Source organism: Clinocottus analis, unplaced genomic scaffold (genome assembly GCF_023055335.1).
Source record: "Clinocottus analis isolate CAN_PGR_092001 unplaced genomic scaffold, fCliAna1.0.p SCAF_3, whole genome shotgun sequence".
Lineage (NCBI taxonomy): Eukaryota > Metazoa > Chordata > Actinopteri > Perciformes > Cottidae > Clinocottus > Clinocottus analis.
This window is the reverse complement of record NW_027176042.1, coordinates 13126989-13153497: the sequence shown is the minus strand read 5'-3', so window position 1 is coordinate 13153497 and position 26509 is coordinate 13126989. Positions and strand designations below refer to the sequence as shown.

The 26509-nt window shown below is 37.9% G+C and overlaps 1 protein-coding gene across 5 annotated transcripts; it reads left to right on the top strand.

Moving 5' to 3' along the window:
- The first annotated feature begins 668 nt into the window (after positions 1–668).
- rad18 (RAD18 E3 ubiquitin protein ligase) lies at positions 669–24958 on the top strand. Of its 5 annotated transcripts, none has more exons than XM_068594527.1 (13): positions 669–816; positions 1736–1814; positions 2275–2336; positions 2531–2601; positions 6277–6701; positions 7513–7612; positions 9337–9524; positions 10911–10981; positions 11900–11960; positions 16700–16831; positions 17616–17733; positions 19171–19215; positions 24250–24958. In XM_068594527.1, exons 1-13 carry the CDS (start codon positions 766–768, stop codon positions 24347–24349), a joined length of 1503 nt encoding a protein of 500 aa, XP_068450628.1. In that variant the 5' UTR covers positions 669–765; the 3' UTR covers positions 24350–24958. The 5 variants fall into 5 exon arrangements, with proteins under 5 accessions (XP_068450628.1, XP_068450625.1, XP_068450627.1 ...); XM_068594524.1 differs by having other exon boundaries at positions 10872–10981; XM_068594526.1 differs by lacking the exon at positions 669–816 and adding an exon at positions 1204–1406.
- Positions 24959–26509: the final 1551 nt, after the last annotated feature.

The following is a 26509-nucleotide window of genomic DNA, read 5'->3' as shown; positions in this document are numbered from 1 at the left end:
TGGTCATGTGTGTTTTTCACATACATGGAATTTGACTCCAGTTTCACTTACCTTTTTATACTTACACAAAATATATAATAAACTAGATAAATATAAAAAAGACATTTAAGACAACAGTAGTAAAAAAACCTCCAAATGGTGCAAATGTAGGTGTCTGATTAACTGTTCATCAGAGTGACGGTCAGTGGGAAGAAGCTGTTCCTGCAGTCTGGTGGATTTGGCGTACAGTGCTGGCTAAACCAAACTGCACAGTTATGGAAGAACAACGAATAGACTGGATGTGCCTACACCACCATCACCGTGTTTTAAAGAATGGAAAAACTATGCAAAATGAGAGGTCAAATTATATTTAATCATAAAGAATCCTTTATACAATCTGAAAAAAATGTAAAATTTTCAAAGGCCATATCAAAGAAAGTACAGCAAACAAATATAGTTTGATTATCAAAGTCAAATAGCAAATCTATAAATTTTTACAGAAGCCGTTCTTTAAACGCTACAGAAAGATTATGTGTGAACGATTCATCAAAGGTAACTGTTATGTGTAAATCAAGAGTAGACAGCGCTCTCATTTCTGGTTGTGCGTCCATCGAACCGGATCTGGACGTGTTTGTTTCGTTTATGAAACTGGACCGCCAACTTAGCGGAAGTCCTCATATGACGTCAGTGGCATCCTGGCAAAGCATGAGCGGGACTTTGAGTTTTGATTACTAAAACAAAAGTTGTGTGGTTTTCTCAAACAGCAGTTTTTTTTGTTGACCCGACATGGCTCTACATATTGAAGCGGATTTACCACCTGTCTTTGCATGTCTGAAAGTAAGTATATTTATTGCAAATGGTTAGGTAATATGGCTGCTATTGACTCCGAGCTAAATACAAACCCCACGGCTAACCTTAACGTAACAGGACGCTGCAGCCATACGATGCTCATTGACGTTAACGTTACAATAAAACAAAAATGAAGTTCAATACATATAACTCATTAATTTACTTATGTAAGATTAACGGATTTACTTACTAACAGACGATAACGCAACATTAGCACATCTTATAGCTAACGTGAAACGCTACAAACTCCTTTCTGATTCAACCTAGCTGACGTCAAACTTGGTAACCTAACGTTAAGTAACCACAGTTACAGGAAACGTGGATATTCATCGTAAAACGACTGTCACCAAGGAACCCCGTCCCGGCCACAATATGTAACGTTCACGTCATTAGACGTAACTTACGTTTCCGATGAAGTGAAACGCCTGCCAAAACAAACACTTAGCAAAACCTAGCTAGTAAGGCTCACATAAGTTGACGCTGACTTATTTTAGCTGTACGACATGTAATATGACCGTAAACTGATGCTACGAAACACACCATGTAGAGATGAAGACAGCACGTTGGTTCGTGAGTTGGTTAGTACGTAATCCGTTGATGACTCTGAAGTCACACTATCCAGTGAAGAGAATGACTTGTGCGACTGATAGTTTGTGGATGTGTTTCCAGATAAGGGGAGTCACCTGCTCCAGTGTGATTTGTAACATTACACCACGTTACGCTAAATCAAATGTTGTTTTGAATATGCAAAGCTTTACAAATATAACGATTTACATAAAGTCTTTGATTTAAAAATGACAGATTGTCTGTGTTTTAAAATGTCATGCTTCCAGCCACCGTTGTTTTATATAGATGTTAACAGTTGAGCTGTTTTATAAATGTTCACTGTGGTTTTTCTCATCTGCAGAATGTTGATGCCCTGCTTCGATGTCCCATTTGCTTCGACTTTCTCAATATTTCAATGATGACTAAATGCTCTCACAACTGTAAGTAATAAGTAGAGCAGCTTTTAAGATGGTGCTTGTGCTTATTAGATTGAAGCAAATCATTTACAATAAATAAAATGCAGCTGAGGTCCTTTTGAAAAAACGGGTCATTTTGAAACTAATTTCAAAGCAGAGTTGCACATTTTATAAGAATGGTTGTCTTTTTAAATTAGTGGAATGTGTATGTGTGTGTGTGCGTGCGTGTGCGTGCAAACCTGTTTTGCTCTTGGATTTTGCATTGTGATGTATATACGGGCTCGAGGTAATCAAATGAGCAGCTGCACGACCCTCCTCTTAAGTTCTCTGAAGAGTGCACTTCAAAGAACTTTTTTTTATGTGTAATATTTAATCCAAATTTTTACTGAATAACAACTTTGATTTAAAAAAAAAAGGAAATTATCTACTTGTTGTCTAACAAAATTATGTATAATATGCATTTTGTTTGCATTTTATTTTACAGTTTGCTCCTTGTGCATCAGAAAATTTATTTGCTATAAGTCACAGTGTCCAGTTTGCAATACAGTAAGTATAACATTTATGTTTATATATAATCATTCCACCAATAAAGGCTACCTCAACAAACGTGATGCAATTATAAGTCATCATCCCTCACAATTACAAGTTATCACCTGTAACAAATTGTATTAATTAGACAAATGAGACAGTATCCTTCATATCTCACCTTCTTTCTTTCTTTCTTTCTTTTTTTCTTTCAGCAAACGACTGAACAAGATTTAAGAACCAACCGTTTATTGGATGACCTGGTTGTAAACTTTCAAGCTGCAAGGTAAAACTAAACAACATTATAAATGATTACCAGTAAACTGTCCCATGTCTGAAATGCATCAAAACTTTGACTGTGAATGGACTTGAGTGTAACCTGCATCTCCAGTAGCAGTTTTTCGGTATTATCAGGGTCAATGATAGAACAATATAAAATATAGGCAACTGCATTGAGCAAAACCTGTTTTGGTATTGTGTTTGAATTCAGGATACTGCGATCAGGACAAATGCTGAACATCAAAAAAAAAGAATACATCGCTTACCACATTTGTCCACATTAACAAATCAGCAAACAGGTGCATGATGCTCAAGTCAATGAGTTTCCACTTTTGTTGGTCCTTAGTAAGCAATGCCACTTATTTATCATCTAAGTACTGGTAAATCCAAGTATTCGTCTGGCCTTCTGCACACAAGCTAAGTTGGAGAACAAATATATAGGCAAACAATAGTTCTTACATTTAATGTAATTATTTTGCCCAGAGACAGAATTATGAAAAGGGCAGATCAGGAAATAGATCTTACTCTACAATCCATGTAAACCCTCTTCACCATGAACACAGGTGCATCGCCTGAGCATCCCTCCCGTTTGTATCAGCTTAGTTCTCAGAACTGCAGAGAAAAACGATTACTGTGGTGATTTCAAGAGATCCCATTGTTATTGACAAGATTACAATATGTCCACAAGGGAACCAATTTTAGGTTTTTGTGATGTACCTGCATTAGGGAAACAATTGTAATTGCCTTCTAGTAATCTACTTCTGTTTTTAAGGATTTTCTGTAAATCAAATGGGGATTTTGTTTTCATCAGCTGAGCTCATTCAAGGTCCTCCTTGTATTGCACTTGTACGTGTGTTGTGTAGCTCTAAGGCTGATATTTTTCATTACAGCAGGATGTAGGCCTAGGGAGTGGTGTCCAAAGCCAGTCTAAAGAAAATGCTTTGGCCCTTTACATTTGAGTTTTTCCTCTTCTAACACTTATCACAGTGTAGGAAACATTTCCTTTAACCACACTGGTGCAACCAGCCACATGCTTGCACTAATTGGTTTGTCAAGTGTACAATATCAAGGTACAGAAGGTCAACCAATTCCCTGGGATTGTTTATCCCTGCTGGTCAGGGTCATACTCTCTCATTCTTTAATCCTCTGTATCTGTATTAGTCTCCTGTTTTTTCAGTGAAAAGATAACACAAAGGAACAACAGAAAATACATATCCTTAAGAAAGTATGGTCTACGGGTTATATGAGTGATCCATGTTTTAGTGTGCTCTAATAGCAAAAAAAATTCAATAAAATCAACAGAATTATTTCTTTAGTCAAATTCGGGCTAATCTTGATATAATGTCTGAGTTCTGTTATCACTCAGTAAGTTCCTCCTTTTCATCCATCATCTCAATGTTATCATCTCTGAAGGGTCTCTCTTTGAACTGCAGATCTTCTGATTGTCATCACTGTTATGAATGAGTGGCTCCCGCAGCTGCTTTTCCCCCCAGGTTTTAATTTCCTGTTGTGTAGCATTACACGTCTGAAAAATGAGATTCCTTGACTTTCTCTTAGAACGCTGTTGTTATGTAGCAAAATACCTGTCTCAACCAATTGAGGAATAGTGGGTTTCCTCTGAAATAAATGTATCACATTTTAAGACTATTTCTTTCACATTTTAGGCCTGTGTGAAAACTTGTCTGCACAAAATCGTACATATTCGACTTCTGTGTAGACTTCTCTAGCATCTGTCTATGCAGTTTCTATGTTTTCTGCTTCAGAAGTTTTTTTTGGATAGCTTCTTTCATTAGACCACTCACGGTTCTCATTGTGAAGTATACTGGAGAAGTGCATTGCATGGCCTTTTACCAATAACACTAATTTACTGCAAATGAACTAAAGACTTATTTCTATAGCGATTATCACAGTGTCACACATCTACTAAATGCTATCACAGTAACAAGCTACCTCGTAGTCTCCTCTCATTCAATGAACTAATTTAATGTGAACGAGGTGAAAGTCAGACACTACTAGTTAATTTATTTAACCACTAAAAGCCTAATTGCATTCCAGTACGTGTTTCCTTGAACTTAGCAGTTTTTCTTTGCAATGTCTTTATACCGCAGTAGTCTGTGGCTCTTTTTCTCTGACTCCATTTATTTGTCATTAAAAACTGCGTATTTACATTCCATTTTAGAGTTAATATCAAGATATTGTGTAATGTGAGACATTTGGACAAAGTAATTATATGAACTTATATTTGGCAGAGGGTGTTTAAAGGAGTGGGAGTCGAGAGCCGTTTGTAGTAGTTCTTTGCACAAATCACCTTGTTGTAATTGTAAAAGATTGTTCTCCACGTTTTAAAGGAAATCAATGTTAGGTTGATTCAAGTTTAATTTAGAGTGTGTAATTTAAGTTGGGGGTATTGACATGTGGCTCTTTTGGTTACTACTGGAAAATCAATGTAGTTTTAAACAAAATGCTTAAACGTCTGTGTCCATCATACCCTCTCAAATAGTGAAAATGGATGTGTTTCTGAAAGTCTAATCTTTAATATAACACATTGTATATGATTATTTTTGTGTTCTAGCTCTACCACCATTTTAAAAGCCCTGATTTGCAGTGACTGCAAACATTTCAGTGTCTATCTCATCCTAACTCCAAAAACAATGGAATAATTTTTTAATTTTAATTCATTGTTTGACAGAAAGCAACTTTTAAGCTACTTGAAATGTAATTACTTTGGAGAAAAATTATTCCCACAAAAAATCAACAAAAAATGTACAGAATCTCAAAAATAGATCTTCTGGCATGTGTCTTCTTTATGGCAACAGGCTGTAACCGGCTGAGATACAGTAGTGTTTCCAACCATTTGACATAAAGTGATGGAAAAACCTGCTCGCTCAATCGAGGCAGAAACGGTTACAACTAATGGCTCCAATGTAAAGTCTAATGTAAAGTGAGGATAGTACATTTGTATTATCCAAATTGAGTTTAATAGTCAGTGCTATTAAGTAACAGAGCTGGTATTAAAGTGGATAATACTGAAACTTTTCACTTTGTAACTCAAATTGATTAAGGTACTTTTTGTACATTTCTTGTTAGCTTACCTCCTTCAAATATACTACGTAATTTGCTCTATACAGAACCGTATGTATTGCTGCAGGCAATTCCTTATACCTGGCTATATGCCGTGTTACAAACGAATGCAGCAAATGTCTTCCTGTGTGTGTGTGTGTGTGTGTGTGTGTGTGTGTGTGTGCGTGTGCGTGCACATGTGCGCGTGCGTGTGTGTACGCACCTGCTCTAATGGGGACAGCAAGCACAAATTAGTTCTAGATATGGAAAGCGAAGATTACACGCCTCATTGGTTCCCGTTTTATTGCCAAGTAATGGCCCAGCTGAAATTTGTTTGCTTTCCACATTTCTTAGCCAAAGTGCCTACTTCTTCTCGCTCTGTAGAAAAGTAGCAAGATAATTGAGCAGGTGCAATTTAACGTCAAACGACTCAATTTACTGTCTACAGTATTTATTGACTATTCTCTTTTTAATGGGCTCAACAAGTTTTTGTTTTTTTTTAAGGACCACAAGTCCTTTTATGCTACATAATTTAGTTTGTGTAAGTATACATTTGTGTTTTTGAAAATGCAACACACATGTTTTGAATTAAAATGCCCTCTTGCCTTTTTTCTTTTTCCAGACAGAAGTTGTCAAAACCAAGTTTTGAATCTCCTCCAATATCGCCGGGGACCCCAGCTTCAGCTGTCAAATGCAAAACTCCTAGAGAGAGGGGCCAGAACTGTAATAGCTCGGTTTTGAGTCATTTTTTCCAAAAGAGGCCTAAAACATCTCCCACTAAGGACACCCAGCGAGATGGTTCTGTTGCTCAGACTGCTGAGCGGAGGAAAATACAGCCAGCACACACCCAAAATGCAAATGACCTACATTCAGCGACTAATCAACTTCCAGTGATTGTGAAGAAAGAGCCGATGGAAGTGGAGATGGCATCTATCCAGGGTTTGATGTCAGTCAAACAGGAACCTGGAGTCTCACAGAGTATGAGCACCGGGGAGGAGACGGCGCATTCCTCATCACCATCAAAAGACGTAAAGCCCGTAATCAAAGGTGAAGCCTTTCTACCTCTAGGTTAATAACACTGAATCCCTCAGTATTCATCTATCCACCACTTATCCTGTTCAGGGTCCCGAGAGGGCTGGAGCCAATCCCAGCTTGGGCAAAGGCCAGGTACACCCTGCACAGGTCGCCAGATTATCCCTGGGCTGACACATGCAGACAACCATTCACATTCACACTGACGGGCAATTAGTAGGCGAATGACCCACTAAATGTAACTAGATTGTGAGCTCACTCTCAAACGCACTGATTCATGTTCACTATCCCTACATGGAGAGCTGTTTGGTCAATGTCAGATCAGAGTTGTGTTTCTGCTCCTCATAATCGGGTAACGGCAGCAGTTGATAAAGGCAAATGTGGATCTGTTGATTATGCCATCTACATGCAAACAAAGTAAAAGCTGTCATTTTAATGTGTCCCACTGACAGACAATGGGTCAAACCAGTAGTCTTTTCCTTGTTTCCAATTTATAGGGATTACATTACAATTATGGCCACTGTGACCCAATTATGTAGTTGAATTACATTCATCTGTCACATGTTAGCAACAAACATTTTTTTTCTGTGTCAAGATATAGCAAAGTACTGGTGCGCTGCACAGAGATTGAAGTTGCTCTTCTTTGTGTGTTGTGATCCAAGCAGAAATCTTTGGATCAGCTCTTCATTCAACTTCACTTGTACAGTTTCCTATTACGTGCATTGTAGGGAATGGCCCTGGACTGTAATGTGCCATAGGACCAAAAACAGGTTTATTATTTTCAAGTAAACAGCAAATAATATCTTGTGTGTTTTTTTTCACACAGTGGATTGCCCTGTGTGTTCTGTCAGTGTACCACAACAATTTATCAACAAGCATCTGGACACGTGTCTTACCAGAGGAGAGAAGAAGGAAAGCTTGAGGAGGTAAAATACCATCTTAACTGATCACTTGAATAAAGTCTGCCCGCTGTTTGCTCAGTAATGCTCTCTAGTGATGTGGGATTCAAGTAAAACTATAAGACACCTTTCTGAACACTAGAATGACAAATGCTGAGTTTCCTTCCTTGAGATGCTTTGCAGGTCTTGACTGAAGCCTCCTTTTAGTTGCTGCTTGTTTGTGTGTCTTTCTGCCTTCAGCTTTTTCTGAAGTAAACTAAATGCATTCTCACTTGGGTTAAAATCAGGTTACTGACTTGGCCATGGAAGAATATTCCATTTCTTTTCAGCATTTGGCTGAATCTGAGCAGATAGTAAAGCCCTGAACACTTCCAAACTCATCCTGCAACCACTATAGGCTGTGATATCATCAATGAACACCAGTCACCCGGTTGCATTGGCAGCCATACAAGCCTGTGCCACAGCACCGCCTCCACCATGTTAACCAGAGGATGTGGTTTGCTTCAGACCAAGAGCTGTTGATTTTCTTCTGTACACTTTTCGCTTGGTTTCATCTGTCAAAAGAATCTTCGTCTCAGATGTTTTCTGGCGAAGTCTATTCTGGCCTTTCTCCAGTGTTATCAGTGGTTTGCACCTTGTTGTAAACCTTCTGTATTCAGACTCATGAAGGCATCTCTGGATTGTAGACTTTGACAAAGACACACCTCCCTCCTCCAGCGTCCTCTTGACCTCAGTATTTATGTTATGAAGGGTTTTTCTTCATCAAGGAAAGAATTCTGCTTTGCCAGTTCGTTCTTTATTTTTTATAAATGTACCAAACTGTTGATTTGGTCAATCCTAAATTTCTGCTTTCTGTCTGTTTGCGGGGTTTGTCAACCTTTTAATGGCCTCCATCACTTGCATTGCAATAGTTTTGTTATATTCATTGATTTAAAGCTGAAAGTCTACCCTTCAAACATATCAATGGCCTCATTTGAAATTTATGTAAAGTTGTGTAAATAAGAAAAAGTGTGCCACAGTCCAAATACTTGTAGGCCTGTGCAGGAAAAAGTAGAAGGTTTAGGAGCAGTTTCGTTTTGGGGAAAGCAACAATTGTGACTTTATGCACCATATCGTAGCCCTTAATAATATTGGATTGAAATCTGTGAAAATAACCAAAATATTAAAATGTGCTCATCTTTTGCTCATAGTTTTCTCTAGAAGTCCCTGTGTATTATTTTTTACTTGAAACTTGAAGTCCTGTATATCAAAACATGCATTTATTTATAAATAGCACATCAACACATATGTTCATGTGCAATTGTTTGCTGAACATGGTAGTTATTTCTGTATTTGTAGAATTACCACTAACCTGACTATCTTGCTAAAGAATGGGTCTGTGACATAACTTCAGAGACTGATCCTCTTTTACAATTATAATGTTCTGTTAAGGATTTGTCCTTTTTGTAGCAGAGCAAAATACTCTCAAGTAGACCTCGACGTCACAATAATGCTTTCAGAGGTTTTGATATTCTGGCCTGCATGGAAAGGATTCCTCTTGCTACAAACTTCAATAATTTACACTTAATGTCTTATATTCAAGACAAAGTATATTACACAATATAACACATATGAATTTACCAGGACCACTGCGTATAATGTACAAGACTCGCATGTAGAACAGTTTTAGACATTTATTACATTTGAACACAGAAATGCCCAAGTTATATCAGGTGATTACTGAAATGCACTATTCTTCATCTCTGTTGCAGCTCTCTCGGCAATGCGAGGCGTCCAATGACGAAGCTAGTGTATAACCTGCTTTCAATGCAGGAGCTGAAGAGGAGGCTGAAAGAGTGCCATCTCTCAATGCAGGGTTCTCGAGACCAGCTCATCAAAAGACACCAGGAGTTTGTCCACATATACAATGCCCAGTGCGATTCCCTGAACCCCAAATCAGGTGAGGGCATTTGGTCCACTACATCATGAGGGTGATACTGTATTTAAAGTCTGGGTAAAGGAACATCTGAGATTTTTGTATACACACAAAGGTCTCACAGGCGGCAGCCTCCCCATCCAGATTGAAAGTTAATCGCACATGTGCAAAGCTCCTGACCGCGTGGTCTGACCACTATGGCAGAGCAAGCACTTTAAAGCAGCATCACTTCTGGATCTTTACTCTTCTCTCAAAGAAGATAACTTTCCTCACATCACAAGATGTTCAGTGCACCTGTTCAAGCCAACACAGACTGGACTTTTCTCACTGAGTCATGATTAATCGCAGAAAAATCATGCGATTATTAATCAGTTAATTTTTTATGAACTTTGCCCAGCCCTAATATATATAATATATATATATATATAATATATATAATATATAATATATATGTATGTATGTATGTATGCTTGCATGCTTGCTTGCTTGCTTGCTGCGCTGCGCTGTGCTGCCATATCTTTTGGCCCGTGGTCCGTCATCCAAAAACTTTTTACCAGCCCCTCTGTGTATGCCTATCACTCAGGGTGCTCATTAGCATGCTGCACATTTAGGTTGTGCATTCATCATACTGTACCCTACTTTGTTGCAATGGTTATGGCTAGTAATCGGTGGCAAAATTACATTTTAATATCAGAATTTAATCAAAACGGACCAATAACATTTGGAATGTCTCGAGGACACAAATACATTTTATCCCCCTTCAAGTTAACATACAGCTTAACTGGCGGTTAGCTGGTGAAGGACTGCTGCACAGGCCCTCTAATAGAGCGTGCGTGCTAAAAGTCAACAAAGTAGCGTGCGGCAATGAGATGGACAACGTTTCGAATATACTGTCACTGTAATTATGTAATCAGCCTTCTCACACGATTGGCCATGGTTTCAGAGTCTAAAGCAACCACGCCCCCAGGGTTTCAGAGCAAACAATACAAACAAAAACACACACACACACACACACACACACACACACACACACACACACACACACACACACACACACACACATTGATGTTTGAGTAGGTTGATGAATGTAACAGGAAACATGCACCACTGAAGCGAGTGATTAGCTTAATTAAAAAAAACATGTTTAACATAATTCATAGAAAAACACCCATGTTAATCATGAAGATGTCACAACAAAGTCATTAAAGATTGGATTGTGGACAGACATGGATGTAAAGGACATCTTGACTTTAGTTTTTTTAAGAGACAAAGGCATATGTTGGTGATGTATGTACACATATGGCATTACTTTTTTCTAAATTTTCTATTATTGGCATTCTCAGGATTTACCTCGCTTTTGTTCGCTTGCAGAATTCATACAACAGGCTTTTTTTAAAAATCTGTCAACAGCTGAAGATATTGCCAAAGACTTGGAGGCCAACGAGAAGATCAAGAATCAACTACAGGGGAAAGCCATACCTGTGCGTATTAACAGCTGAATGGAATGTATTGTGGGCTTGAATTGTGTAGCTCCAAAAGCAGTGAAAGTGATGAATGTAACGACTCATTTCATGCACATCAGTAGATGCTGCTGTTTCTGTTTGCTGTTTCAGATTTGAAATGCCAACAGCACAGAAGCAGCAGTATTTGCTGTGTATGCGCAGTTTTGTATATTACAGATATCCCTGAATATGTTATACTTAAAATCATTGATATGATAAGAATAAAAGATGAACGAGAAAATGTGTCACACGATTTTCTAGAAGGAAGACTTCTCACTTTGAAGTTTTTGGGAATACCAAAACTTTTATTCCACTAGTTGTTGTGTTACAGAGTGAAGCTTCTATGGCTGAGTATAGACCCCGTGCTGCAGAAGGACACAAACCAGTGATCACATCACAAACCGAATTAATGTTAAATGGTGATAGCTGATGTGATCGACCACCAGCTTTGTTTGTCATATGAACCAGCAAAAGCGACAGGAGTATTATTAATAATTAATCATTTTATTTGTAATTTGATGTGAAATCCTTTGCATTTTCAAGATTGTAGTTGGTGCATCAAAACGGTGCTTGATTACGCTTTTGGTACATGCAAGGCCAATTCTAACAATAGGTGAACAACGTGCACGTGAGATGCTTTCAGTGCATTTTAATTGACATTTTAAAACCTTTTGTGGTACTCTAATGTTTTTTTTGAGAGCTCCTCCCTGTATTGATAAGGTGCAGGTATGCATCGCATGCTCTGCATGCAGCACAATGCATTGGTCAAAAAGGGTTATCATGAAAATGTCACACCTTTGGTAACTTAAACCAAATAATCGGGCAATTCCTTTACACATTTTTTCATGTGCTTTTTCATTGATGGTAATGCTAATGTAGGTTTTTGTCAATTTAAAGGTCATGATTTTTGCAAAGAATCAGTCTGAGAAGGAGATTGATGAGATTCATTCAAATTACAGTAAGTGATTTTTTTTTTCTCACTATAAATCTATTAACCCCCTCAAGAGTTTGATTCACCAAGCTGGCAGCTAAAACTCTGTGTGAACAAATTTTAACTGTTAAATTGCTTTGCATAATTGTACATGTTCGTTTAAAATATGAATTGTGTAAAAATATGCATGTACTGCCTGCATGTAAGGACCACTTTCAAGTTGAAGAATTGCAATTTAAGTATTTGGGCATTTACCTCGTCACTGAGGAAAACATGTATAGCTGATCCGATCCAGTGTCTCGTAGCCGTACGGCCAAACTGTCCATCTGTGTGGTTCAGTTACAAAAATGTATGAATGCTGTCTTCTGTAAAAAAAAAAAAAAAAAAGACACATCAGACGAAAAAAGCAAAATGTTATCTCAAAGAGACACACCACTTCTCTCTAAGGTACGAATTTGTTTTGAACTTTTTATGAAAAAAACAATTTTATGTTCACTGAAATGATTACTGTTTTCCCCTTTTTTAACTGCCAACATATATTTCACAAACTAACACTGGAAAACTTTTTGGTGTGGGTTGGTAATCTTCTTCAAAAACATTTTTTTGTTACATATGTGGAAATTCTCATTACATACAGAGCACTCTGCCAAAACCACGCACATCAGGTATCTGTGCTGTTGCAGGACTGTAATAAGCCCATCCAATGATTTCATTTGGCTCGAATAAAACCATGGGACAGTTACGTGCCTGTCTACCTCTACCTGCCTGTGCACTCATTACGCGTCACCAGAGTCTTCCACAAACTATGAGCTTCACAGCGATGAGTACTAACAATACTTAGATAATTAAAGAAATCTGTCATACTTTTTCTAGCTTCTCAAGATTACCAGCCCTCTGTTTAGGAGGGCTACGCTTTCTAGTTCTCCTGTTGGAGTGAGTGTGCAGCTGTGAATCATATTGGGTTCACCAATTTTAAAGATAAGGCGAGTCCATGGTTCGGCAACCTGCGGCTCTGAAATCACATGCAGCTCTTTAGCCCCTCTGTTGCGGCTCCCTCAGGCTTTGACCAAAAATAACTTTTTTAAAATTTGATTCTGTTTTGTTTTTTTGGCCAGTGGAAACATTTTCAAAGGGAATTTCTCTTATTTTGGAGTTTGAAGTGATATTGGCCTTTTCCCCTGCAGGTGGCTCCTTGTGATTCACAGAGCCCCGCCCTCAGGATAAATAAAAATGAGAAAAGTATAGCGTTTAACTCTGCATGGATATATTTATTTGCTTTCACTGCGAACGATGCTGTCTGACCGGTCTGCTGATATGTGGCGAGAAGTTGGCAAACAACAAAACATGTAATGTCGAAAGACTCTTCCAGAACAAACACACAGCACCTGCTGAAAAGTATCGAGCTGCAGAAAATTGAAGAAGAGCGATTTCTCAACTGCTGCAGCAAACTGAGTAAAGTAGATATACTTTTACTTTCAGGAAGTGGTCTCCACACTCTATTAGTGCTGGTTCTACAGCAGCTCAGGAGACAGTGAGGTGTCCGCTAGTAAAGACAGAATTTTTCTTTCTCCGTTTGCAGTGCTGTAAAAGTGTGGCGTAGTGACGCTCGGTGTAAACGTCGCAAAAAATATGCGTTTTAAAATGCTACTTTCAAGTGAGGACAGGGATTGAACCTGCTACCTTGTACAGGGTGAACACTCTACCACATAAGCCCGTATAGATAGGACTTTGCATAGTTGTTTGTTTGTGTGTTTTTGACCTTAATGTTGCCGACACATAACTATTTTCTCCTCTTTCTAAGAGTCTGATAGTTATAAACAGGTAAAATAGCAATACAATGTCAACAATTGTGTTTATTCTTGTTCTATTTCATAAATACAACAAACTATAGTTTTTGGTGTTTATATATAATATGAATATATAAAACTTTAAAAGCTCCAGACACATTTCTTTTGGTGGAAAAGGGGCAAAATGTCTCTTTTGGATTGAAAAGGTTGGAAAGGAAAGGTTGCTTACACCTGGGCTAGTCAATACAAGCAGGATGCAACATATCTATATTCATCAATATATGGGACAGGGATGTTATGTGTATAGATTGTAAAGTCCTCTAAGGCAAATCTTGTATTTGTGATTTTGGGCTCCACAAAATAAACTGAATTTAATTGAATCAAAAAGGGCAGGGCAGCATTTATTGCATTAACTCCATCCAACTAGTTCTTTGAAAATGTACAAGATCTTTTATTCCTTTGTCTTCTAGTTATTTTCCTTTCCATTGTATTTTTATGTATTCTATGTCATATGCAATGCTCTGGGAGTCGTCTTTGTGGGAAAGGTGCTATACAAAAAATAAGCCCTGCTTTGCCCTCACACTTAAGATTTCTTCACAAAGGTGTTAAGCATTGAAATGCAACTTATACTAATCTGAAGGTTATTTTTATTCCCTAAGCGTTTGAGTTTTTTTTACTGCTGTCGGCATTCTTGTTTCATAATTGTAATCTTCTGTAAGAATTCCTTTTAAAACTATTAAATGTCAAAACTCGAAGGCTGCACTGAAGAGTTCAAAGCTTTGATGCGTCATTCATGAGTTTAGCGTTTGAGTTCTTTGCATGTTTTTTTTGCTCCGGTTAAACACAGCATTGCTCCACAGTTGCAGATAAAGATCAGGCTGCACTAATATCAATAGTACTTCCAAATTCTGTGTAAAGTCCCAAAGTCAAAATTGATTCAAAATTAATCTTTTGAAAATACATGTTTTTAATCTAACAAAATGTCCTACTTCAATCTAAATTTGTTGGCCTTTGGCACTGAAAGACACCAATGACAATATTTAACTAGGTGGTCTGGCACCATCAATTACATTTATATAACCACATTAACAAAAATCCCCTTGTTGACATACATAGGAACCCTTTATTTGAAAACCTTAACAGAAGCTTTGTTTGTAAAACAAAAAAAGATGTTTGACACAACCCTAAAATACGGAACACAAGCTTGATCGAGGAAGGTTTTAGAGCTCTCATTTCTGAAATAAGTCTCAGAAAATTGCTTTTAGACCAATCAATGCATTAATTGTTCTTATCTCTAGCCTGCTAATTCCATTTGATAACTGAATCCATCTGCATGATATACTTTTTGTCAAATTTAATTATAATTGCATTGTTAAGCAGTGGAGAAGTAGAGACTGTTTTTTTGGAAACTATAGCAGTAATATTTACAAGATTGCATATGTTAGTGTCTCTAACTAAATATTTCATGTGTTGACTAGCCAAAATATCAAACTTACTGTTCTCTGTCTAGAAGCCAGCCATTACTAGCTTGCCCCAAATACCTTTCATGACACATTAGCAGTGACAGAAACAAGCAGAATGCTGTCTCCATTGAGTTGTTTAGCAGGAAGAGGTGGAATGGAAATTAAAAAATGATTGGAGTGAAAATATTTCAGAAGACTTTTTAACTTTTTTTTATGATGCGTAAGGTTACTTGGCCATCTAAGTGTCCATCTAAGATTTTGTTATTCCACACTATAGATAATCACTCATGCAGACACACAAGGACAAGGTCTGTGTTTTTATGTTTTAAGGGCGGAGATCAAGCAAAAACAGCAGCATTAGAACACACTATCCAAAGTGGTGTTGTCATGGTTGAACACGATAAAAAAGCTTGTTTAAAGTAACTCTGCAGTGCTAACTTTAAAATTGGTTGAAAATGCTTGTGACTCACAGGAGGTAGGTTCTATAAATAGCTGCACTGCTGTGATAACCTCTTGATTTATCAGAGGAGGCTGTGGATGACTCACTCTGCCAGCATTGTGAATGAGCAGACAGGAAGGTGGAAGGAGCACACACTGAATCCCCCAGGGGATGCAGCCTTCACTGAGACTTATGTTTTGAGTAATAATACAGTAACCAGCTGGTTATTTAGAAAACATTTTCATAATCCAGAATAGCACCAAGGAAAATCCTGGAAATCCTGTTTTGTAGTGTGTTATAATTTATCTGCAATGTTAAAAATTTGTATTGGTTCTATTGCCGGGTCTATTGTAAAACTTTGTGTACTAGTGTTGCTGCTTCTATGCACCATTGTGAAATCAACCTGGTGCATGACATGTGTCCACAAAATGCACAACTCAGTCAAATCTTTTTTTCCCTCTTTCTCTTAGTTATTTGTTCTCCTGTCTTTGTGTCTTTGAACAGCATGTATGTGCAGACGCTTATGTAGAAAATGCTGAAATTAAATTCTTCTTTTTGCCTGCGTCCGTTCCCAGTGGGTTACACCAGCCAGCACTACAGTAGTTAAGGGATTATGTTACCTCAAACATTTTGGACCTTGCATCTGTAGTGTTACGCTTCAAATACAGGAGCATGTGAATACAACTTTTTATTTCCCAAATATATTTAACCTTTTCAAGGTTGGACCTTATTTCCAAGTCAAAGTATGAGTCTGATCGGCCTGATATGTTACAGATATTATTGTTTCACAAAGAAAAACGAGTCTGCATTCAATATACATTTTAATACATGGTAAATTCCCAAACTACATGTTCTACAATAGCCTTTTTCTGGGTGTTTTTTAATATTATTTAAATTTCATCCATGACTAGGTGTGCTGTCAACTCAATATTTTAACAATTTCAGTAATCTTGTAACCCTGACCATGAACAATAACATTAACATAATTGACTTGTAATCTGTAACTCAGATATTGCTGCATAATAATTATGTCTTTAATTTCAAACTATTCAACCATATGTTCTATTTTGTCTGCAGGGATGAAGCACAGCAGTGACTTTTCCCGCCTGATTGCCCAGGTTCGGTGTCGTCTAGAAACCACCAGGCAAACCCGTATCAAACAGGAAGTCACTGTGGAAGGAGAGGATGCAAAGAAAACACACTCTGCAGGTACTGCAGCACTCATTACCTCCCCCAAGGAATAAACTTTACTCTAGTCACGGGAAACGTTTAAGTATTTCCAATACTCTTCAGCTCAAGTCACCTGCTCCCCATGCTAACGATATCGCTTACTTTGTGGCAAAGTTGTTAATTCTTAACAAAATGCAAATTAGTCATGGGATGCAGCTTAATGGGGTTATTGTGACTCCCTGCTGATTGTGTCTGTGGAGAGTTATAAAAGTGCACTGCCTCAATGTATTGTTCCTTTATTGCACAATTCACAACAATACTGCATTCCAGTTGTTAGGCACAATAGACAATGGTGAATAACGATGTGTCAATAATAATAAATGTTGATGTAATTGTATGTGCTTAGGGAATAAATTGAGAACAAATAGTTCTCAGAAGTGCAGAGAATGAAGTTTTGGGATTATTTAATGTTTTGGTAATTTATAACCGCACATTATACTCAATTTAAAGGTGATTTATCAACTTTCTTTCACTGTGACTACTGGCCGAAAAACTGTTATGGCAGATGATTTTAAACAAGTGGAACTTAAACGAACTAAAATAATCAATGTTGTTGAATGTTGGCAATCCGTTTTTGATAAAGGGAAAAAATGGCACGACACTGTCTACTGTGTGGTAGGCTACAGATATGTCATAGTACCAATATAACTTTACAAATGCTTCTCATTTCATGCACACTCCTTTTGACAGGTAATTTATCCACTGTTTAATTCTCCCTGAGAGTCTGACACAATGATGAACTATATATTTTTGCCTCCTCCAGATCAAGTTGCAGAATCAAAAAGCTGCTCAGTGATGGAGGTAGAAAGTGACACGGAGCCACCTGCGAGAAGGATTCAACTGTCCTCCAGCCCCACCTATAGTGACGTGTCCGTCAGCAGGTGAGCCTTCGAAATGGAGCAGCCCTGTTTCACAGTTTACATAAGGGTTTCTCACAATACCAAAATTATGACTTAAATTACGATACCTGTAATAAATATCACAATACCCGATACTTATGATACCAGAATTCGATACGACACAAATACAATACTGGTATATTTATCTATAATAGTAATAAAGAAAACATCTGTAGGGTTCCCTTTTTTACCAGCTTGTTCCTGCCCAGCTTTTCGAACACTTAAGAAATGTCATTAAAGTAGTATCACCTACAGCAAGATATTAATGAACTAAACAACATCGTGCCAATATAGCGTTGCTGATACATGTCTATGTAGGCCTATTGTCCCTTTCTGACCAGATGATGACATAGTTCTTTACATAAGTATGATCAATTGTAGAGATACATACTTTTACAGATGTGTGTTAGAGCCTGAAAGGTGCTTTGCCATGTCTGATGTGTTGCCTCCCTTGGTCTGTGAACCACAACAAAAAAAAAAAGATTGCATGTGATCAGGTAGAATCAGTGACTAATATTATCGATGGGTTAATAAAATTTGTCGATTGACGTTTTACAATAAAGTTTTCTTAAAACATTCATGCACTGTTCAGTGAAGGACCTTTCATATTAGTTTTAATTCATATTTAATATAGATCTTTAGGTCCAAGATATTACGATACAAGATGATTGTATTATGTTAATGAATTGATTTACATCTGGGCAAAAGGGCGGTTAAGCTGCATGCAGTGGCGGCCGTTCCTCTTACCACTTTCCTGGTTGGGAAGACACAGAGGTGATCCCTCCTCCCTCCCACTGTCCAATCTTGAGCTTGTCCAGGATCATTTAAATTGAGTCTAACCACTTTGTGACCACTATAGGTCGTTGGGATGGGAATCTCTCCGCACCTCATGATTTGATTATAGTCCAATTCAGGGCTACGAAGCGATTTATAAAACGAATATTGATTTCTCTTAATGCATCAACATTTTTAAACATTTTTAAACACTGAAACACGAAATAATTCACTTACATTATCTTTTATTAATTTAATATTAGTAACAAATGGTAGAAATATGTCAACCGGAGCAAAGAAATGTGGTTGTTTTAATGAAAAGTCAGACCTCAAAAAGGGCTCTTACTCCCTTTAAAGTAACATCTCTGACCATTTTTTGGTGGTATGTTTATCTTGTCAATGGCAGGCTGACAGTTGGGTCTGCACAAAGTGTAATGCGGTGAAAACGCCTGCTATAAACCCAGAAATTCTGTACCATTCATAGTTTTCAAAAGCATCACAGTATAATTAAAAATATCTCACTTATGGTGCTGTTACTTGAGAGCAAGCTAATGCAATATGATGTTTATTAAAACAGGAAATAACTTATTTTCTTTGTTAACTTTGTTAATGCCTTTTTCCTTATTTTCTTCTTTTCCATTGCAGTTCTATTTCAGACATCTTCGGTCCAGAGCCTGCCAGAGACGCTGAGTAAGTGATTTTGCTGTCAAATGTTTTATGATTTCAGTTTTTACTGTGCCACCCATTTGTGCTAGGAATGCTAGACAATCTTTTTGAACAGATTGAATTTCAACACACTGTTGTCAGGATTGTCTGACACACAGAAAATCCCCACCTTGAGTTACATTCGTTGGACAATGCTACTTGAGTATAGCTTTAAAAAAAACATTTTATTTCAAGCTTCATTGGTGAGGAGTAGGGCTGCAACTAATGACTTTTTATTCTTTTCTCGATTGATCAATTAGTTGTTTCGTCTACAAAATGTCAAAAAATGGTAAAACAAAAAGCTGTTTAGTTATTCCCAAAGCTTAAAAATGCTTTCTTTTGTCAATAGCTGATGAATTGCTGCTTCTCTAGTGATGAGCATAGTATTTAAAGCCAATTTGTCAAAGGTTGCTTTTAGCGTGAACAGTGTTAAAATACCTTGTTACCTGACATTGGTCTGTATTTATAGGTGTCCAGAGAGCACAGGTAATGAGACACTTTCATGTAGTAGAGCGTCACAGATAAATAATGTACAATGCAGTACCCTTCTTTCAGTTAAGAATGAAAATCTCACCTTTTCATAAAAAAAGTAACGCGTGAGGAATTTATCACGGGGGCACAACATGCTGTGTGCAGCTTCAAGAAGCTTTCAGGTGGAGGGAGAGACATGTATACTTACTATCACTATGATAAAGAGCAAACATAGTTGTAAAGGACTTCCGACTAGCAAAAGAGAATCATAATTTGTTGCTGTCCAATTCTGATCGTCAGGTGTTCAACATGGATCTTTACAGTGAGTCTCGTACCCAGGCAGATTCCCCAGTATTTATAACACTCAACAATATAAATTTAAAAATCTTAGATAATCACGTAAGTGGCCTTTTTAATCCTAGCTTGCCTCTTATGTACACGAAGATTTAACTTACAAATACTGTTTTTCTATCCTGCAGCCATTGTTTAAGTCAAAGGATCATATTCAAGTGTGTTTTGTCAGAGAGAAGTATCTCGAGCACAGATGGGAGCGCGTTTCCCTCTCTCTTCTAGCTGTGTGTTCTGTTTGACTTATGAGGTAAAAAGAAGAGGTTAGATAATTAAATTAAAATTAAATGTGTATTTGCTGAATTTTTTCATTTTTCCAAGGTCTAGATCTTGTGGAAAAAATGCTTCGACATTCCTCCTCTGTCATTGCTTTTATACCAAGCCGACTACTGTTAATTTGACAGGATGCTAATAGTGGTCCACAAGCCACGATACAACAAGAAAAGCATCTAAAACGCAGTACTGCCTGCTTTCATCAGCCTCTCCCTCAGCCTAAAGTTCGACGGGTTGTCCTACTCTCCTCTGTGAACGTGGAATACGATGCTTTTTTTTTTTAGTTTGGGAAGTTCAATTGTTATCAGAGGCAGCAAGGTAGCACTCTTGTCAACAAATTGTTGTAAAATAGTGGACATTTTTTTCTCGTAGTTTGAGTCCCTGAGCTATGGTGATTGTTTGGGCAACTTATCATGCCAGGAAAGATGATTTTGTTCATCGATACTGTTTTTTTCAAAGTTATGTCAGCAACATATCTAATGGTTCGGGGTTAGTGGCGGTCATATTTTAAACCAGTTATATCTGTGAAAAGTAGGCTGAATATTTAGATGTAGTATTTGAAAGGCTGCTTTCTGTTTTGTTTTATCCTCTTTCTTTTTCTCGATTTATTTACTGCCACATGCTGAGCTATTACATGCTGAGCTATTACCACTGTCAAATTATTTTAGCAGTGCAATATGAAAACAACGCATATCTCTTCCGCCCAGAACAACTAAAAACAACTGCACTGAGTTGGTGGTCATTTACTTGTAAACTGCTCACAAAGACTGTCGCCTTGTGCTACTTAAACTAATCCTTGTCAATGGTGGGACAGGTACAAATAATAAACTCATAGAAATTATTCTAAATACGTTTTAGTATTCCCAACTGGTTGTCACTGTGAGCTCTTCTGTTGACTTCAGAGTTTTTAACAATGCGGAACAATGCATACAAAAATATAAATAGACACAGACACACTACATGCAATCAACCTCCTGCCACCTCCTCGCTGGCATTGCCCCTGCTGATGTTAGACAAACGCTGCCAGCCGAGTTATGAAAACACAATCTACTAGTGATGAATACCCTCTACTAAAACCCTGTTCCTTGGCCCGATCAACAGTTGTTCTGTACAGATGGGGCTCCAAGACTGGCCCAACCACCTGTGAATGTGAAGATCAGACCATACTATGGAGCACTGCCTGTCTGCCCTCTACTACCCAACCCTTGCAACTCAAAAGACCTTGCAGTGTCCAATAAAAACGCAACGGACTGTGTAGAGAAATGACATATAACCACCACGCTTCAGTAAAACGAAAGGAAGATCACTTGGGGTAAATCTGTTTCAAAGACATTGCTGTCACACTACTTACAAAACAACAGACGCACATACCTCGGAGTGTGATCTCAACTTGTGTTTCTTACGGATAATCAAGACTCTGCTCTTCCTCTCTTTCTGAATGACCTTCAAGAAAAGTATTTATTTTAGGGCTGGGCAAAGTTGAAACATTAAATAAAATACTGTGATTAATCTCATTATGTGGCAAATTCAATAATGAACTAAAAACTAGTGTCTTGCGCGCTTTAATATTAAAGTAATGTTATCAGAACAATATAGCAGTCACTCTTGAGCAACAGTTAACAAGTTAACAACAGTATATGAATCTGTTTTCTTTTTTTTTTTCTGAACAGGTACCAGACCAAACATTTGTCTTTTATCAGGGAACATAAACAGTGTTCAGTAGTAAGGGTCCCTGTTAGGGACAAGCTACTCCTTCTTTTGTCCATGTTCAGTTTGTTGCTTACCTTTTTTAAAGATGTATGTTAAAGACCAACAATTTATTAACTTTATACATAAGCAATAAGTGCTTTTCGTGTTTTCCAGTTCAGTCTGTGTTGGCTTGAACAAGTGCGCTGAAGTCTGATTAAATGAGATGGAGATGTGACGGACAGCTAACAGGTATCAGTGAGAAAGAATTTGGATTTGTTGAACTTCATCACTGAGAATGTGTGTTTTCACTTGTAGGTAGATCCGAAGAGAACTTACATCAGGATCAGCGGCAGCTTTACGCATGCACGATCTATTTTCAATCATGACGTGGAGACTGCAGCGTGAGGCTCCAGTGAGACTGACCGCCCGTGAGCACTTTGTGAGGCGGAGGGGCTCGTGGCAGCACCCACTGCACGCTGAACTATGCCGTCTCTGAAAGATTTAAAGTGCAGCACCTGTGTGCGGCAGTGATAGACCGTTCCCAACGCTAAAAAAAACCCTATTTTATTTATACTGATATCTCTATCCAGCACCTTTTCTGTATTTAGTCCTAGTACACAAGGACTGTTGGCCCGTGAATTACCTCTTCAACTTAATGGGCAGAAGCCAAATCTGCACTTGAAACAAGTGTAAAACAAAATGTTCTTTATCTTTGAGACTTTATCTCCATCCATCAGCCTGGGTCAGACTCTGGCAATGATGAGTAATCCACTATACTCGGTTGTGTCCCTATCCTCCCCATACGTGGACTTCTGACACAAATTCCATCGCTGGAATTTTTGTTTTTCCAGTCGAGATAAGAAAGCAGAGGACCTTTTCACTGGCTGGAGGGTAATATATATGTTTGGTGTAATCAGCCAAAGAGAGTAATCCTTGTGAAGCTCCAAGTGGTTCCATATGGACAATACTGTGGATTCATGTTATCTGAACACTTCTTATGGAGAGATCTCGGTGTCCACCAAACACTACATAACGAGCTGTGGAGCCCACCAGAACTCGTATGGTAGCAATACATATTGCTTTGGCAGTAAGTAATCTATAATGTAAAAATAGCTTTGTTAGAGGCATCGAGTGCTCAGTCCAGATGTCTTCCTCTGACAACAGTTCTTTCAGAATAAAAAAATTGTTGTTATAGTGTATTTTCTGAAAAAACAGCACAGACGAGAATGTCATGAAAAAAATAATCCTTTATGCACCATCTTTTAACTGTAGAATTAATGTAATGGCAAAACGGTTTACTTTAAAGGGGTTTAGCAGGAAAATGGTTCTTTGCTGCAATATTAAAGCTCGGAATAATGAATGAAGAACCCTTAAGTAGATTAGTAGTAGCTAATTTGTCCTAACAACTGACTTTACACTTCTACAATGGAAAATGTGTGTCTGTCACTGTGCTGGGTTGACAGGCCCTAAGAGGTTTGTTAATTTTTGTATTTTTAATTGGACACAATGTTTTATCTAAGTGTGTTTTTACTGGTGTGAGCAACCACTTAGTCAATTGTAAGGCATTTGCTGGAGGGGTGTTGATCAAGATTGAGTCAAAATGAATGTTATTATACTTCAGCAGCATGATAATCAAGTATGAATGCACTCAGGCTAAGCACCTGCCTCCATTCCCGTCAGATGATTGCAGTCTGCTTAATGTGTACTCTCTCAAAGTAAAGGGCCTTGTGGTGTTAACTGACTGTATACACTGCCAGTTACATAGAGGCAACTACAGGAAAACAGGCTTCCATTTTATTTTCCCATTTTCGGTAATAGTTTAAGTAACCATGTAGGCAGATACCTGACCAGAAATTAACTTAATCTGAGATGTGAGTACATTGTAAACATTTCCCTACTGTCTCAAATGTTTTCTCAAGATATACAGCAAGGCTGAAAGGAGGGAGGAAGGCAAATTTAAAAAGACCATTAAAGATTGATTAAAATCGTGCATGGTCTTTATGGTTCGGGGGCCCATAGCTGATGCATATTCCAGAAATGAACATCGTAGTCGGGAGGAAATTGACTGCAGGAATCTTTTTGTTGTTTTGTTAGATTGATTGTGTGAGTAGATATAAAGCAGCTGGTATACGGCAAATATATAGCATCAGTTACCTAAAGATCTTAATCACCTTGACATTTATATTATCTCCATTCACAATAAACTAAAAGGTTATCTCTGAAATTGATCTTTCATAGAGACACAGAGAAGACCTCAGTCCAAAAGCGAACATCCAGCACGAGAGGAGACAAAGCAGCTTCATCACTCGTCAGTGGAAAACGACGACGCAAGACGTAAGGATTGATGGAGGAAAAGGAGAGAGAGAGAGAGAAATATATTTCACCCACCCATCAATGCCAATAAACTGATTGGTAAAGTTCAAGCATAACAAGAAGGGATTTTTATGCACTTTCCTGTCCAGCATTTCATTTTCTGATTCTCTGAAATTGGACTTTTGAGGATATCATGGTACGAATACATTTAGTATTTGAATATACTTTGTCGTTTTGTAATCCATGAGCTGTCGCCAACAACATTTCTTCATGTCATTCGAGGAGGGTAAAGACTATAAAATCAATACGTTAATCTAATCAAACACTATTATGTGTCGTAAAGATTTAGTTTCTACGTATAGAAATTAGATGCATTTTTACTTTTTGTCTGTAGACCTAAGCAAACGTTAACATAACTTCTACTTGCAACCAGTGTCAATATACAGTCACTATATAGTATTCTATTGTACTTTGAATGTTTCTTAGGTTTATTTTTTTCTTCCTTATTTTCTTTATCTTATTTTGTTTTCTTCACATGTTGTACGGTCCAATGTAATATTTCTGTTTAAACTAGAATAAACTTGTAACAGCATTTGGTAGTTTTGCTTCCATTCACATCTCATTCAACATTAGCTGCCCATGTCATCACAAATAAATATTGTCACTTTGTACTACACTGTGTGCAAAGTTTAACTTTGTAGTTGTGGTGGAACGTTATTAAATTAGCAGTAAAAATAATCCCCGCATCTTTCCACCAATAGCTGGATGTCTTTCCGATTGCTAACCTATCACCTCCATCTTAAAATGTTCCCTCAGATTTTTGGCCAACTCAGATTAAGAACCCAGTCACATGGGTTTCCTCTGTCATTTGGAATTTCTAACCGTGAAACAAATCTGTAGCTTTCAAATTGATTTGTTTTCATTGTAAGAAAAGTAACCTGGGTCAGTTTAATTCAAGAAACCCAATGCTTGTGGAAACACCAGGTCAAAGCAGCCAAAGTTTAAACCCTTAAGGAGAGGAGGTGGTGTTTGTATATGTGTATGGGAGAGAGAGGAACCCATTTGGGAGCAGATCTTGATTGAAAACAGAGCTAGCCTTCAGTCCGACACATGGTGGTTCTGACGCTGTTGTCTCTCTCCTCAGACAAAGCAGGGACACGCTGATAAACATTGCTGTAACAAATTGACATGCTTATTAATACCCCTGATTGCATCCTAACTTATTTCTGATACAATGGTGCTGTTTGTCTCTGCTTTAATTAGCACAGCCTTCTGCTTGAAACCACAGGAGACGTTTGAGCGGCTCCTGATCCCTGCCTTGATTTGGATGCAGTGAAGCAGGCCATGATATCACTGATTCCATACACACACCAAACCACAGGGACTGCACCCTTTCAATAGAAATCACAGTCACCGTGTTTTACTGTGCCTGGGTAGTAATGTGGAAGGGGATATTGATCGTCTGTCAAACGCAAGGTGAAAAGAATGTAAATCTCATAATTCACCCTGGCCCTAACTTACATTTGCTCATATTCAACATGCCCTGTGCAGCCGTGACAGCCTTTTTTGAAAATGTCCAAACCTTTTAAGACAGGATATCTAATGTGAATGTCATGGTGGGAGCAGCAGACCGACAGTGTTGTGCATGAACTACTCTCCTGCCCCTGACTACAGCCTAACAGCCCTCTTGTGGTTAACATAATTTTGTCCCCCTTAAACCGTTTCCAATGGAGTGAATAATTTTAGTTGATCCAGGAATTAGCCAGAGACAAGCTTGAAGGGGTCCCCATGCTGGAAGGCTGGATGTGTTTTCTGGTGGAATGAAGTTCCATTTGACCAGAGACTTTAAAAAATGCATTTCAGAAAAAAAGGCAGAACACTAACCTGGAAAGAGGCTAATTATTGCAGTCTGCTTCATTTTCAGTTGGTTATTATAATTAAAGGAATAACCATTAAATGAAACGCTTCGGTCATAACAGTGGATTGTAGTTAATATTTACTATTTTAATTATTTTGTTGGACTGAACAATCCGACATGTTTTGTTCTGAAATCCTTGGAGACTTGTCAATTTGAAAACAATGACAACAAAGCAAACCTAGTGTTCTTTAGTTTCGAGTATATTTTGTCTTTTCCTAAAATAGAACTTATAAACACAGCTTCAATGGCGTCAGTGTTTCTTCCTTT

Excerpts from the sequence above, each read along its gene's own strand:
- rad18 (XM_068594523.1), top strand. The coding sequence starts at position 1,353 with ATGCTACGAAACACACCATGTAGAGATGAAGACAGCACGTTGGTTCGT. Across the intron at positions 9,525-10,871 it reads TTCCCTGAACCCCAAATCAG|AATTCATACAACAGGCTTTT; the intron begins GTGAGGGCATTT and ends GTTCGCTTGCAG. Across the intron at positions 11,961-16,699 it reads TGAGATTCATTCAAATTACA|GGATGAAGCACAGCAGTGAC; the intron begins GTAAGTGATTTT and ends TTTTGTCTGCAG.